The sequence below is a fragment of the Cyprinodon variegatus genome, unplaced genomic scaffold, assembly GCF_000732505.1.
Source record: "Cyprinodon variegatus isolate N-32 unplaced genomic scaffold, C_variegatus-1.0 Scaffold28, whole genome shotgun sequence".
NCBI classification, from domain to species: domain Eukaryota; kingdom Metazoa; phylum Chordata; class Actinopteri; order Cyprinodontiformes; family Cyprinodontidae; genus Cyprinodon; species Cyprinodon variegatus.
In genome coordinates, this window is record NW_015150481.1 from 393,183 (window position 1) to 406,122 (window position 12,940).

At 50.3% G+C, this 12,940-nt stretch overlaps 2 protein-coding genes across 3 annotated transcripts in view; both read left to right on the forward strand.

Annotated features, from left to right (window-relative positions):
* Positions 1 to 6,390, forward strand: part of LOC107099712 (host cell factor 1-like) — a 16,507-nt gene extending 10,117 nt beyond the window's left edge. Inside the window, 16 exon segments of the mRNA XM_015397958.1 lie at positions 1,766 to 1,922; positions 1,995 to 2,107; positions 2,193 to 2,328; positions 2,405 to 2,538; positions 2,680 to 2,830; positions 2,915 to 3,006; positions 3,249 to 3,315; positions 3,395 to 3,531; positions 3,612 to 3,755; positions 3,832 to 4,015; positions 4,091 to 4,207; positions 4,301 to 4,503; positions 4,988 to 5,104; positions 5,181 to 5,366; positions 5,442 to 5,736; positions 5,818 to 6,390. Coding sequence (XP_015253444.1) covers positions 1,766 to 1,922; positions 1,995 to 2,107; positions 2,193 to 2,328; positions 2,405 to 2,538; positions 2,680 to 2,830; positions 2,915 to 3,006; positions 3,249 to 3,315; positions 3,395 to 3,531; positions 3,612 to 3,755; positions 3,832 to 4,015; positions 4,091 to 4,207; positions 4,301 to 4,503; positions 4,988 to 5,104; positions 5,181 to 5,366; positions 5,442 to 5,736; positions 5,818 to 5,876 — 2,292 coding nt within the window. The 3' untranslated portion in view covers positions 5,877 to 6,390.
* A 2,171-nt stretch (positions 6,391 to 8,561) lies between these two features.
* The window catches only part of LOC107099813 (FERM domain-containing protein 4B-like), a 17,184-nt gene continuing 12,805 nt past the window's right edge, over positions 8,562 to 12,940 (forward strand). Inside the window, exon 1 of one of the 2 annotated variants that reach the window (XM_015398100.1) lies at positions 8,562 to 8,776. The gene's annotated coding sequence lies outside the window, so the exon portion shown is untranslated. The remainder of the gene's footprint in view (positions 8,777 to 12,940) is intronic. The other variant, XM_015398086.1, reaches the window with a different exon arrangement.

Sequence of the window (12,940 nt, forward strand, 5' to 3'; positions counted from 1 at the left end):
CATCGCTGCCGGCCATAAGAAGTTTGTTTTGAAGTTGTCAGATTTGGGACGTCTGCGCGCGCTGGGTGGCGTTTTATTTCACGCTCCTGGATCCGATATAAGCCTCTCGGGGTAAAATAAATATTTTGATGGAGATGGGAAATCTTCTTCCTGGTATGTTGAAGTACCAAAAGTTTGCTTCCAATCATTTAATTAAACAATGTTAGTTTTTGGGAATAAATAAGAATTATTCTCTAATTTTTAGTTACCGATCTGTCGTTACTATATTTAACTTTGACAAACCGGATCTTCTCGCCGTTCTTTTTCCTGTTTGCAATTGCGGATCTTGATCTGGCCGCCTTCCAACGGACCAGAGCGGAGAAAAAAATTGTTCTGCTCCCTATTTTGACGGAGAAGACGTTCGTGGACGGTGACGTGCGGGGGGGTAGCGGTGGATGGTGAACTGATCTCATTGACTAACATGACCAGAACTCGCCCTGACGTACGTGAGCGGGGCGGAGACGGGTGATGTGGAATCTGGGGGTCAGTTTTAGAAGCACTGAAACTGGAGCTGCAGTTCAGAGTTGAGGTCCAGCTGGAAATGAACCGGTTTCTGGAACGGTGAAGGCGCCGGACGTCCCAGAAGGTTTGCCTTTGTAGAAGCAGTTTTATTGTCTCATATCAGATCAGAATCAGAATATATCCTACAACACGGCCCTATACTTACTTAGCAACAAACAGTACATGTTGAAGTTCAAGTATGAGTCTTAGCAATAATAAAGTCCCTAATGCCTTATTCGTACGCAATTAGATGATATATGAGAAGGTTTGGCATAGGGTTCTCAAAAGTATCGAAACTCAAAAAAGTATCGATACTGAAAAGTTGTATCCGGATACAATACTCTTTTTTTAAAAGTATCGATATAGTGCCGTCACCAGTGGCACCTAAGCAGTCATTCATCTAAAGTGCAGAATAGAGGATAATGCACTTTCAGAACACTGTGTGATTGAATAATTCTTCGCACTTTTCAGTTTCAGACTTTTTTTTTTTGTAAGAACTGCAGCTGCTGAAAATTATTTTTGTTTCTTAACCGGTTTGGCTAGTTTCATTGTTATGTGTGCAAAGCATAGCCAAGGAAGGAACACTTAATTTTAATTTTATAAGTTTTTTATCAAACTTGCTTAATATTGTGCACAGCATACAACCTTTACTGTATTTTATTTATTAATGAAAATATTTCTGTAGAATTTTGGATTCTTTTTTTTTATCCTTGTGGTATCGAAAATGGTATTGAGTATCGAATATTTTCCTTAGTATCGGTATCGAGTTGAAAAGTTTAGTATCGTGACAACCCTAGTTTGGCATAAACAGAGAACATCTGTATAAACATTCTTTGAGGGTCGGAGTGACTCTGACGCAGACCAGCCCACGTGAATTCCAGTAAGCTTTCGACATGATATTCCTGTGCATGTGCAGTCACGTAATGCCATGTGGACTGAAGGTTGGGGGATAACAGAATTTTTGACGATGCGTTGCTGGATGTATGAAGTGTTTAAGACAGCTGTATGAATTTGGTTTTGTAATTAAATGTGTCCCCCCTCCGGATGATAAAATGGTGTGAATCGTGGCCTTCTTTCTGTCATAAGGGATTTCTACCAATGAGCTTCCATACCTTGTAGAGCAGAACAACCTGCTGGAGTCCAACTGTTCCAGGCGGTTCTGATGTCACTGGGTCTGAACCGACACACAATTAGTTCTGAGTTAAACCCGTCCTCTTCCTCTCAGACGAAGGGCGCTCTGCCGGCGGGAACCATCCTGAAGCTGGTGACCTCAGCAGATGGGAAGCAGACGGCCATCCTGAGCACGGCGCAGGCCGGCTCCACCGCCAACAAACCCACCATCATCAAGACCATCCCACTATCGGCTCTGCAGGGAGCAGCAGGTACGGTGCACGCCTGAGCAGCTGCGGTTCTGAACCAAAGCAGAGTACTCACTGAAGCTCCGCCCACTGCAGGTGGGAACAGTCCGATTACCATCCTGACCACCAAGGTGGGAACCGCGGGAACGGAGAGGTTGATCAGTGCCGTCCCCAGGATGTCTGCGGGCGTCCAGCAGGGCGTCACACAGGTAGGCTACGGCTGGGTGGCGCACAGAGGCCCGCTGAAGGCAACATGGGGCATCCCAACATGTCCGCCCCTCTCTGCGTTATCAGGTGGTGTTAAAAGGAGCGCCGGGGATGGGCGGTACCATCCTCAGAACCGTCCCCATGAGCGGACTGAGACTGGTGTCTCCAGCACCCGGCGGAAGCAGCCCTGCTGTCACCACGCTGGTCATGAAGGGGACCTCAGGTAAACAATTGGCGTTCAGGTGAGGCGTATGTCGTCGTGTGTCAGCTGACCATGAAGGTCCGCTTCCCGCCTGCAGGGGTCGCCAGTCTGAGCACAGCCGCAGGAAGCATCTCCACTGCCAACGCCTCCTTGACCACACCCATCACTACTCTGACGTCGCTGGCCAGCCAGGTTACCACAGCAACCGCCCCCACCTCAGGACCCAGACAGGTACCACAGTAGAGAAAAACAAAAAGCACGTCATCGACTCAACGGGCTCCAAGTTCAGAGTCTGACCTCTTTGGTCCAGCCTCTGGTTCTGCAGTAGATGGCTTCAAGTGATCAGAAGCGTTTCCTGTTTCCTTTCTGCAGGTGACTCTGATCACAACGCCAAGCGGTGCCGAGCCCCAACCGCTGGTCCAGGACCTGCCCGTCTCCATCATGGCCTCTCCGACGTCAGAGGAAACGGGGAATACTACAGGAAGCACCACGACCACCAACGCTGAGGGAGACGCAGCCACAGGTACGCAGCTGGTTCTAAAGCACGAACCTGAAGAACACCTGCAGAACTCAGGTAGTCAGAACTGATCAGGTGTTTGTGCAACAGTGACTCTGGTCTGCTCCAACCCACCGTGCGAGACCCACGAGACCGGAACCACCAACACCGCCACCACAGCTGGAGCTGGAGGACTCCGACAGGTGAGGGAACGTCTGTCAGTGAAGGTGGATGACGTTCTGTGATGGGTACAGGTGTGTTAATGACCTGTTTGTGTTACAGGTGTGCTCCAACCCACCATGTGAGACCCACGAGACCGGAACCACCAACACCGCCACCACAGCTGGAGCAGGAGGACTCCGACAGGTGAGGGAACGTCTGTCAGTGAAGGTGGATGACGTTCTGTGATGGGTACAGGTGTGTTAATGACCTGTTTGTGTTACAGGTGTGCTCCAACCCACCGTGCGAGACCCACGAGACCGGAACCACCAACACCGCCACCACAGCCACAGGTAACAGTCCACACCTGCTCTTGATTTTTGGAAGAACCAAACGTGTTGTGACATCGCTTCCTCTCCACTTGATGTGCAGCTCAACAGAGTGGAGAAACTCCGCAAGGAGACTCCACAGACTCCGCCCCCTCATCTGATCCCGCCTCTGCTGTCAGTCACAGCACAGCATTAACTACCGTAACGCATGCAACGCCGGCCCCGGGTCCAGCAGTACCGGTATGTCTGGGTCCGGTAGACGTTCTTCAGAGACTCTAGGTGTGGAGAGCTGGTCGCTCTGATGGTGTTTTTCTCACCAGGAAATCTCCTCATTGGTTGGAGCTGAGAGGATGGAGACCTCAGAGACGCTCATCATGGTGCCACGAGAAGAGGAGGAGCCAACACTGACAGACAGCCAATCGGGGGGCGTGGTGTCATCGGGGGCGTCGTTGTTACAGGTTCAGGTGAATGTTGGCGCCTCATCGGGCCAGTTAACACACAAACACACACTAATACCAGGCTCCGCCCCCTTGTTCTCAGATGGCCTCCTCGGATGAAGGTCTTCCTCAGCAACTGATGTCATCAGAGGGGGACGGAGGTGAGGATGTCTCCAGGACGATGACCCTTACGTTGACGCCAGGACTGGTCCAAGATCAGCTGGCAGTTACTATGGCGACCGGCGAAGGAGCCTCGCAGGTGGCGCTGCAAGCGGCTGGGCCCGTCGGTGAGACGCTGGGAGGACGGTGAGGTCACTGCTTCTGGCAGCGCTCTCTCTGAACGTGTGCTCCTGTTTCTGTAGGTGAGGCTAACCAACCGAGCGATCAGCCGTTCCGGATCGTTCTGACGCCTCAGGAACTGGCGGCGCTGGTCCAGCAGCAGCAGGAAGCAGAGCCAGAGCCCAGCAGCGTTCCCACAGGTAGAGTTTCACAGGAATTTATTACATAAACTGATCAGGTGGAACATGAAACCTGCTTGGTTCTGATTCTGTTTCTGTGTGAACGTGTTGCAGAGGGCCTCGCTCCGGCCGACAGCCTGAACGACCCGAGCGCAGAGAGCCACGGACACCAGCTGCCCACCTCAGCCGTGATCAGCGCCGTCGCTCGATTGGCCAGCACGTTTAGCCCCACCCCCACGATGGCGGAGGGCCAGGCGAAGAGCACAGCTGTCACCACGCCCATGGAGACGTCCAATGGCATTAGGGAACCTCCAATTGTGAGATGATTGGTGGAATTTAGAGAATTTCTCAACACCATAGACCAGTCTGCCCAGTTTGTTTCCTCCATCAGTTTGTCAACATCAGGAGTTTTAAAAGGAAGATTTACTAAATAGACCAATATGCTTAAGCTAGCCAAGAACTCACAAGCTAGACATGCTTAAACTCTGCTAAAGTAATCCTGAAGGTTATTAAAAAGTGGTCAGAGAGGACAGGATTGTGAGGAAATCCTGTTATTTCTTCACATTCTATGCCGTATGTCAGCACAAGATCCAAAGTATGAAGATGAGAATGCGTGGGACTATTCACATTTTGAACAAAGCCAATAGTGTCTAAGATAGCATTAAAGGCTAATTGGAAAGATGCATCTTCTGAGTTCAGACCTGCTGACTCTCAGTACGTTATCACGTGTCTAATAACACCCTAACGACACGGAGAACATGCCAACTACATGCCAGTCATATCTCCACTTTAATGCTGCAGGAACAGCGAGTCAGGACAGCGCCGAAGGAGAACCCGTGGTTTGACGTCGGCATCATGAAGGTCACCAACGCTGTGGTAACACATTACTACGTCCCCTACGACGACGGCGCGGTCGAGGTGAGGGTGCCGGCACTCGGCGTACAGGTGGAGCTGCTGCGGCGCTGTGGACTCACCGTTTGTTCTGTACCTGCAGGATTACGCGACTTCGGTGCCAGATTATAGTCAGATGAGGCGGGTGGAGCTGCAGCCTGGCACTGCCTATAAGTTCCGGGTCGCAGGGATCAACATCTGCGGCCGCGGCGCCTTCTCCGAGGTGTCGGCGTTTAAAACCTGCCTCCCTGGATTCCCTGGAGCGCCGTGCGCCATTAAGATAAGCAAGGTGAGTTACGCCTGTCGCCATGGAAACATGTTTCCCCGCCAGAAGGGGGCGTCCTGACGACATCTGTCTCCTCAGAACCTGGACGGGGCCCAGCTGACCTGGGAGCCCCCGGCCGTCACCGCGGGAACCATCACAGAGTACTCGGTGTACCTGGCCATCCAGTCCAGCCAGGCCAAGTCGCCTGCTTCCGGCCCGGCCCAGCTGGCCTTCATGAGGGTGTACTGTGGCTCGGACCCGCGCTGCCTGGTTCAGGCATCCAGCCTGGCCAACGCCCACATCGACTACACCACCAAGCCCGCCGTCATCTTCCGCATCGCCGCTCGGAACCAGAAGGGCTACGGGCCGGCCACGCAGGTCCGATGGCTACAAGGTCAGAACCGCAGCCTGCAGCTCGGGGGGGATCGGAGTTCTGCCGCGGTATGATCATGTTTTCTGTTTTGTGTTGCCATAGAAACCAGCAAGGACTCCAAAGCAGCGTCCAAGAGAAGCGGACCTTCTCAGGACATGTAGGAACCGGCAGACGATACCAGAATCCCACCAGACACAGAAACTACCAGAACGTTCTGGTTTCATTTTGACCAGATCGATGCAAGGCGGCGCCGATGGTCGGAACCCAACCAGTTCTGCGATGATCCAGTTGGTTCTTAAAACACGACAAACTGACGGTTCTAAAGGTTCTGAATGAACGTGGCTATCGAGGACCGACCCAACTCCAGGTTCAGGTTCTGAGCTGGTCAGAGGCAGAGCGGTTCTGGTCTGTTTGGGTTCCTGATTTTAAACGATGAGAACAGAAGCTGAATATTCCTGAATGTTGGACTGTTGTTCCGTTGATCCGTTCCCTTCAGAACTCACAGAATCCGGAGCTGAGGTGGGCGGGGCTAAAGGACAACAGGAGCGTTGAGGCTCAGTCTGCTGGGTCAGAACTCTGGCTGTGGTTTGAGTTCTGGTGTTTAGTGGGCGGAGCCTCAGATGGTTGGGATGCCTTCAATATGGGGAGGGACTTAGAGGGGGGGCTTCAATGTGGGCGGGGCGATGATGTAAATTTTCATTTTTTTGTTTTTTTTTACTTGATTAAATAAAAGTTTGATGTTTTCTTTGTTGATGATGGAGCGCTCTCATTGGTCCGTTTGTCCTGTTTGTTAATATTCTCTGGAACAATAAAGGTTTTTAGTGCATTTTTATACTGGCTGTTCAGAGTCGGATCATGAAACCTGTCCAGGGATCAGTGGGCGTGGCCTATTTTCGACAGCAGGTTCACCCTGACATATCCCTGCTCCCTTCAGTTAATGGAGCTACAGAGGGTTCAGGTGTGTCCACTGGTGGCATGGCGGGCCGGGCCTCCGGGTTCATGGGAAGGATTCTCTGTTGACGACGTTTAGAGGTCCGATTTATTCTCTGAAAACGGGAATCTCACCCCAATGGAAACGTCCCTGCAATATCAAACCAAAGGATAATTGATCTTTGCAATTAGTGACCGATAATCGGTCAAAACATTAAAGAAGCATTAATCCGTTAACTTGTCCGGATCTCTGGGTCTTTTCCAGTTAATGTTCTTTAACATTTAAAAGTTAAATTGAAGAAAAAGATGACAAGAATCGATTTATACAAAGTGAAGAAAAGGTCAAATCTGTTTTTTCCAGCCGTTTTGGTCGCAGGCGGATTGTTCAAAATCTAAAACTTTATCGATCACATTTGGAAGCCGCTTAGAGCTTCAAAGCAAAACATAAAAAATAACCCAAACTTATTTGCTCCAATATTGACTAACTGGTGGTGGTGGTGTGGGTTGGGGGTGGTGTTGGCTGTGCCGCGGCCCCCCCCCGGGCCGTTTTTTTTTTTTTTTTACAGTGTCCTTTCTGGCAATGTGGCAATAAGCATAATTGTCTTGATGCCAAAAAACAGATTTTACTTTTTACAAGTGTAGCAGTACGGCTATCACCATAGCGTTCCACTTGATTTATGCAGATAAACAGCTTTATTATAATTATACAGGAAGTTTTACAGATTATATGGACACTGCAATGAAAGCAGAACAGGAAAGGAAAATATGAAAAAAGGAGATGAAAGAAAGAGAAGATAAAAGGGAGATAATGATAAAACATTTTCAGTCTGCTTCATCACCTGCAGAGCACCGAGTCCAGCGCCAGGAGACCCAAAGCCCCAGGGACCCCAAGAGCAAAGGCACCCAGGAGGGACCAACCCAGGAAATCCGACCCCCACCAAGGGTGGAGGAGAGACAGCCCCGAGGAAAACCCCAGACACCGCAACGCTGGAGCCCCCGGGACCCGCAGGGACGAGTCCGCGGGCTCTGCCGACAGTCAGCCACCCCGAAGTGGAACCAGCCCCAGGGACCTGAGGCCCCAGGGGGAGCCCCAACCAGGCCTTGGGGGGGCAGGCCCCGTGGAGCAGTAGCCACCTGGGCATCCACCCCCAAACCCCGAGCTCCACCAGTGCAGCAGAGGGAAGGCAGGACGGGGGGTAATGGACTCCACACTGAGCGGAGAGGGGGCAGTTCAGACCCCAACCTGACAAGATAAATAAAAAAAGAAAAATCTTTCTGATTTCTACAGGCAGGTTTACAACAATAGTAGATTAAAACCCTGAGATTATAGCTTTTAGTCCAACTTTTAATCTGTTTCTGGTTATTTTTTCCACTATGAAAAGTATCATCTCCAGAAATAAAGACTATAAACGATTTTTTTTTTAAATAATTAAAATTATTGTTTTATTAAATTGACAGAGCAACTTTCAGCTAAAACTGAGGTGATATTCTAAGCTTCAAACATGATAAGGTTTTATTTCTCAGTAATGAAATTAAAAATAAAATAAATAACATTTATTTAATACATCATTAAACAAAGGTACCATAATTAAACGTTTTCTATTTTTATTTTTTATTAATTTTTTTTTTTTTAAATTAAAATAATAAATAAAACAAATTCTTTCCCTTTTTCATGCCGTTAATTTAATTATTTAATGGGACATTTATTTATTTTCTATCTTTTTCATGTTAATATTAATGACTTGATTAAAAAAAATGCGTATCACAGGAAAAAATAAAAAATTATTTATTTCCTTTGACATTTTATCTGTTGATTTTATGAACGGTCCATTTAATGTTGTCCCCTCTGGGCCTCCATAGTTCGTATAGAAGGTGACCGGTCCGGGTCAACCAGGGCGGTCGGTACCGAAACACGCGAAGAAGAAAAAAGGAACCTGCTGCGCTCACGTGCGCGCGCATGGGCGAGGCGTGTGCTGGTCCGCGGCGGGAGCGCGCGCCGTGTTGCTGATGCTGCGGATGATGAAGAGGAGGACGATGAAGAGCGGAACCAGCTGATCCACCAGAACTCTGAGGTTCTGCTGTCTGGACCGGGCTGCAGACCACGTGACAGAGCCGTTACCCGCGAGCCCAGGTAGGAACCGGAACCGAACTCCCTCCGAAAGTCTGCGGGTTGATGCTGCGCGGCGCGCGGGAGCCGAGCAGCGCGAGCCTGATTGTTTGTTTGGGAAACACCGCTGGGTTCGGTTCAGAACCGGAACCGAACCAGGATGCTGGATCTGAGTCCGAAAAGCCCAGAGAACCAGGCAGGTTCGGATAGAAATCCGGTTCGGTGGATAATTTGGATCCAACTGCATGAAGAGGCTACAGGTACCAGAACGGAACCAGTCATTCCTGCTGGGGGAGGACTGGGAGGACTGGGAGGACTGGGTTCTGCTGGACCCACGTGACCCACCAGCTCTCCTGTTGCCATGTGGAGCAGCTGATTGATGTAAACATCTCAGCCAGAGGCAGACAGCCAATCAGAGAGCAGCCCTGGGGTCAGGGCAGACCAAAGAGGGGCCCCCGGGGGCCCCATAGCTCAGGTCTTTGGTGTCCCTGACACACATGGTTGTGTTATTGGAAAGGTGCCTGACTGACGCCATGGCAACAGTCACATGACCTTGCTCCACATGACCTTTTCTCCAGGTTCTGTTCTGACAGCGAACTGGTTCTGCTGGATCCACCAAACCGTCCCAGAGGAAAATGGTGGAAGATCTCAGGAACAGAGGAACCGCCGTGGATCCAGATGGTCTGTGCGCCACGCTGCCCCCACATGGTCGCTGGCGGAATGACAGACGGAACCTTCAGGGGAAATGAGCTCTGAGATGTTGATGATGCTGCGATGTTCTAGCAGGGGTTCTGGTGCTGAAGCTGTTGAGAAATGGGTCAAGCGCCCCCTGCTGGTGACGGTCCTTTTAGTTGAAACCAGTTCTCCAGTCCTGCCAACCGTGTCCTCCATCTGCCAGCAGACCTGAAGACCCGCCTCAGGTCGCTGCTCAGCTGAGCCCGGTTGTTAAGGAGATGGTTCTGGTTGGGGGTGGACAGAACACATGCTGTCAGAAGAGCCAAAGAAGTTCTACAGAACCTGGCCTGACTTCTTAAGACTCGGCGGAGACAGACATCCTTTGGACCTCAGGCCCCGAGGCGTTGAAGAACCCTACTGGGTTTAGATTCTGGGATAACGGGTCTGTAGACATTTCCTGTCCGATGCTCCGATCCAAAAACCAGAGAGATTCATCCAAGCTAGGAATACTGAAGTCCACGGTGATGGGAGGGGACGCCGGGAATCGGAACCAGACCCAGACCTGGACCTGGACCCACGCTTAGGCCAAAGGTCAACGAGACGTCCAGACTGCATCATCATCAACATTCCTCCTCCTCTTCTCCAAACGCTCAGGGCAGAAGTCTGCTGGGACCTTCCCTGATGAACAGAGGTCCGAGAGGCCTGGGAGGTCCAGGAAGTCCGAGAGGTCCAGGAAGTCCGAGAGGTCCAGGAGGTCCGGATGGTCCGGAAGGTCTGGGAGGTCCGAGAGGTCCGTGAGGTCTGGATGGTCTGGGAGGTTCCAGAAGTCCAAGGTTCAATCAGGCTCATTGGTGGGAAGGTTCCAGGAACCATAGCAACCGGCTGCTGCTCTTTAGGTGCCATGTTGACGCTCCTGATGAACCTCTCTCAGAGCTGCAGCAGTTTCCGTTTCCATTAGCAACAAATGATGTCATCAAATCTGAACCGTCTGATTGGTCTTCTAACATGTGACCTCTTCAGCTCCGCCTCTGATCTAACCTCATTTGCGTCGGGTCGGTTCATCCCTCCCTGGTTCCACGTGGCGCCAGGAATGAATGAATGACCCGGTTCTGACATCGGACTGAACCTGGGGGATTCATAGAACCGGGACGTTTTGGGCCAACCATGTGTTCTGCTGGTCCAAGAACCCATGAGGTTCCTGCAGTCAGCTGTAATACCGGATCCCCACCAGCAGGGGTCACTCCGGCCCAAACCGGGCCCATGTAAAAAATAAATAAAACCGAGCAGAATCTCTGGTCCTGATGGACCTGTCTTAGACCAGGATCTGGTTCTGTGTCTTTCAGATCCGATTCATCAGTTCTGATCTGGTTCTGGTCTCGGTCCGGGATGTTCAGAGAAAATCAGGTTCTGGTCCAGGTTCTCCGTGAAGTGAAGAACCAGAACCACGGAGGTCTGGGTCGGACACGTCCGGATGTTCTGCAGCTACAGTCCGTGGTTCTGAAATTCCCATTTCAGGGCCTGTTTGCATCAGGATGGGTCAACAGAACCGACCCGGCGCCTGATAAACGGGTCCATTTTAAATACATGCCCGTACCATGATACCAGAGCCGCCGTGCTCAGGCCCGGTCGGACCGTATGTGGCTCCTGGACTCTAACGGAACAATCCTGGTTCTGTTTCTGGTTCCTCTTCTGCTCGTTGTGTTTTCCTCTGTTGGACCTCCAGAACCGGACCTACCATCATGACTGCCGGCGGTTCTCGGTTCCTCTGCTGTGAATTATTTACCACCTAGAACCGTTTTTTCCATCAGAACCAGCAGCTGGACGGGGGGGCTACATTTGGACCTGAACAGAACCGGTCCAACAGGTCCAGATAAGCTGGTTCTGCTGTGAGGTCCGGCTGATCAGCTGCCGCAGTGCCTCTGAGCCTGGCGGTTCTGTCTGTGATGGATGTAGGTCAGCCTGATTTTCTGCTCAGCAACAACACAGAATCCCAGCAGCCCGTCCTGAGCTCTGATTGGCTGAGAGCTGCAGCCAGCCAGCCAATAACCTTTCACCCCCTAGGCTGTGTGTGTGAGTGTGGGTTTGGTTCTGCTCTTTTTCTCTCAGGTTCTTGCGGACCTTCAATGACCCGGTTTCAGAACCAGGTTCTGGGTCCGGTGCTGAAGCCCAGAATTTCCTGCTAAGGTTCTGCTGCTGGTCGGTTTCACCAACAGAACACACTGCAGCCGGGTTTGGACCGGGTCCTCATCCAGAACCACGGGTTCTGGAGTGTGATGAGGAAGTTCTGCTGATGTTGCCGTTCACAGTGAAGTTCTTAGAACCTGCAGGTTCTGAGGCTGTTTGGGTCTCTTCATGACTCTAAGAATCTTTATTTGTTGTTAAACAGAGTAGAACCTCTGGTCAGAGCCCAGAACCACCCAGAACTTTAAAGCTCTGCTGCTGTGAGGAGGAATGTTCTGGGAACCAAAAATAACAAAAAGATCCAGATTTAAAATAAAGTGAAGACAAAAGGAGGAGAGATAAACCTGAAGGAGAACATGGAGGAGTCTGACCGCTGCTGGAACCCGCAGCCAGAACCACTCATGGTCCATGGTTCTGATGTTCTGGGTCTGATGTTCTGGTTCTGATGTTCTGGGTCTGATGTTCTGGTTCTGATGTTCTGGTTCTGGTTCCTGCTGCAGTGACCCGTCTCAGGCGTTATCAATAACTAGTGAAACATGAACATCTGTGTTGCCATGGCAACATTATTATGAGTCTAATTTTCCTAAAACTAGACTGGGCTTTTGGTTCAGTTTGTCGTCCTAAAAGAACCGAGCAGAAATGTTCCGGTTCTCTGGATCAGTGAACTGGAACCAGAACCGCGTCTGAGCTGAACTGGTTCCCCTGTGGTCCAGTAGAACCTTCTACAGGTCACCTCCTCTCATCCACTTTAACATCTTTTGTTTTTTGAATTAATAAAGGTAACCAAGGCAACAGATGGTAACCATGGCAACGGATGCTAAGCTGCAAACAGAAAAGCAACATTTCAGACTGATCTGAAAGTTAAACTTTATTATTCTCGTGTCGTTAGGAGCCATCTTTGATGGATGCATCTGAAACATCAGCAGACCTGCGATGAATTTACGATCTTATTCGCTTTATTTCCAGGTGATTCCGGTTTGATGAGATTAGCTTTAGCTCGGGGTTAGCAGCAGCTGCTAGTTCTTACAGGTCGGTTCTGACCAGTGGGTGGATCAGAGAACAATAACTAGCTACCAGGTTAGATGTTCACACACTGTGTTACCATGGTGATACACTTCCTGGAGGATAAAAAAAAAAGTTTTCCAACTCGAAGGGTTAAAGTTATTCTGATTTTTCTCATGACCTGCGGATCTACCTGCCCTCCCAGGTAATGACCTCACCTTACCACTAGAGGGCCTCCTATTACTGAGATGTTATTTATTCTATTCAGTTTATTTCTATAGCTCCAATTCACATCATGTCATCTCAGGTCACTTTCCAGTTCACCAGATC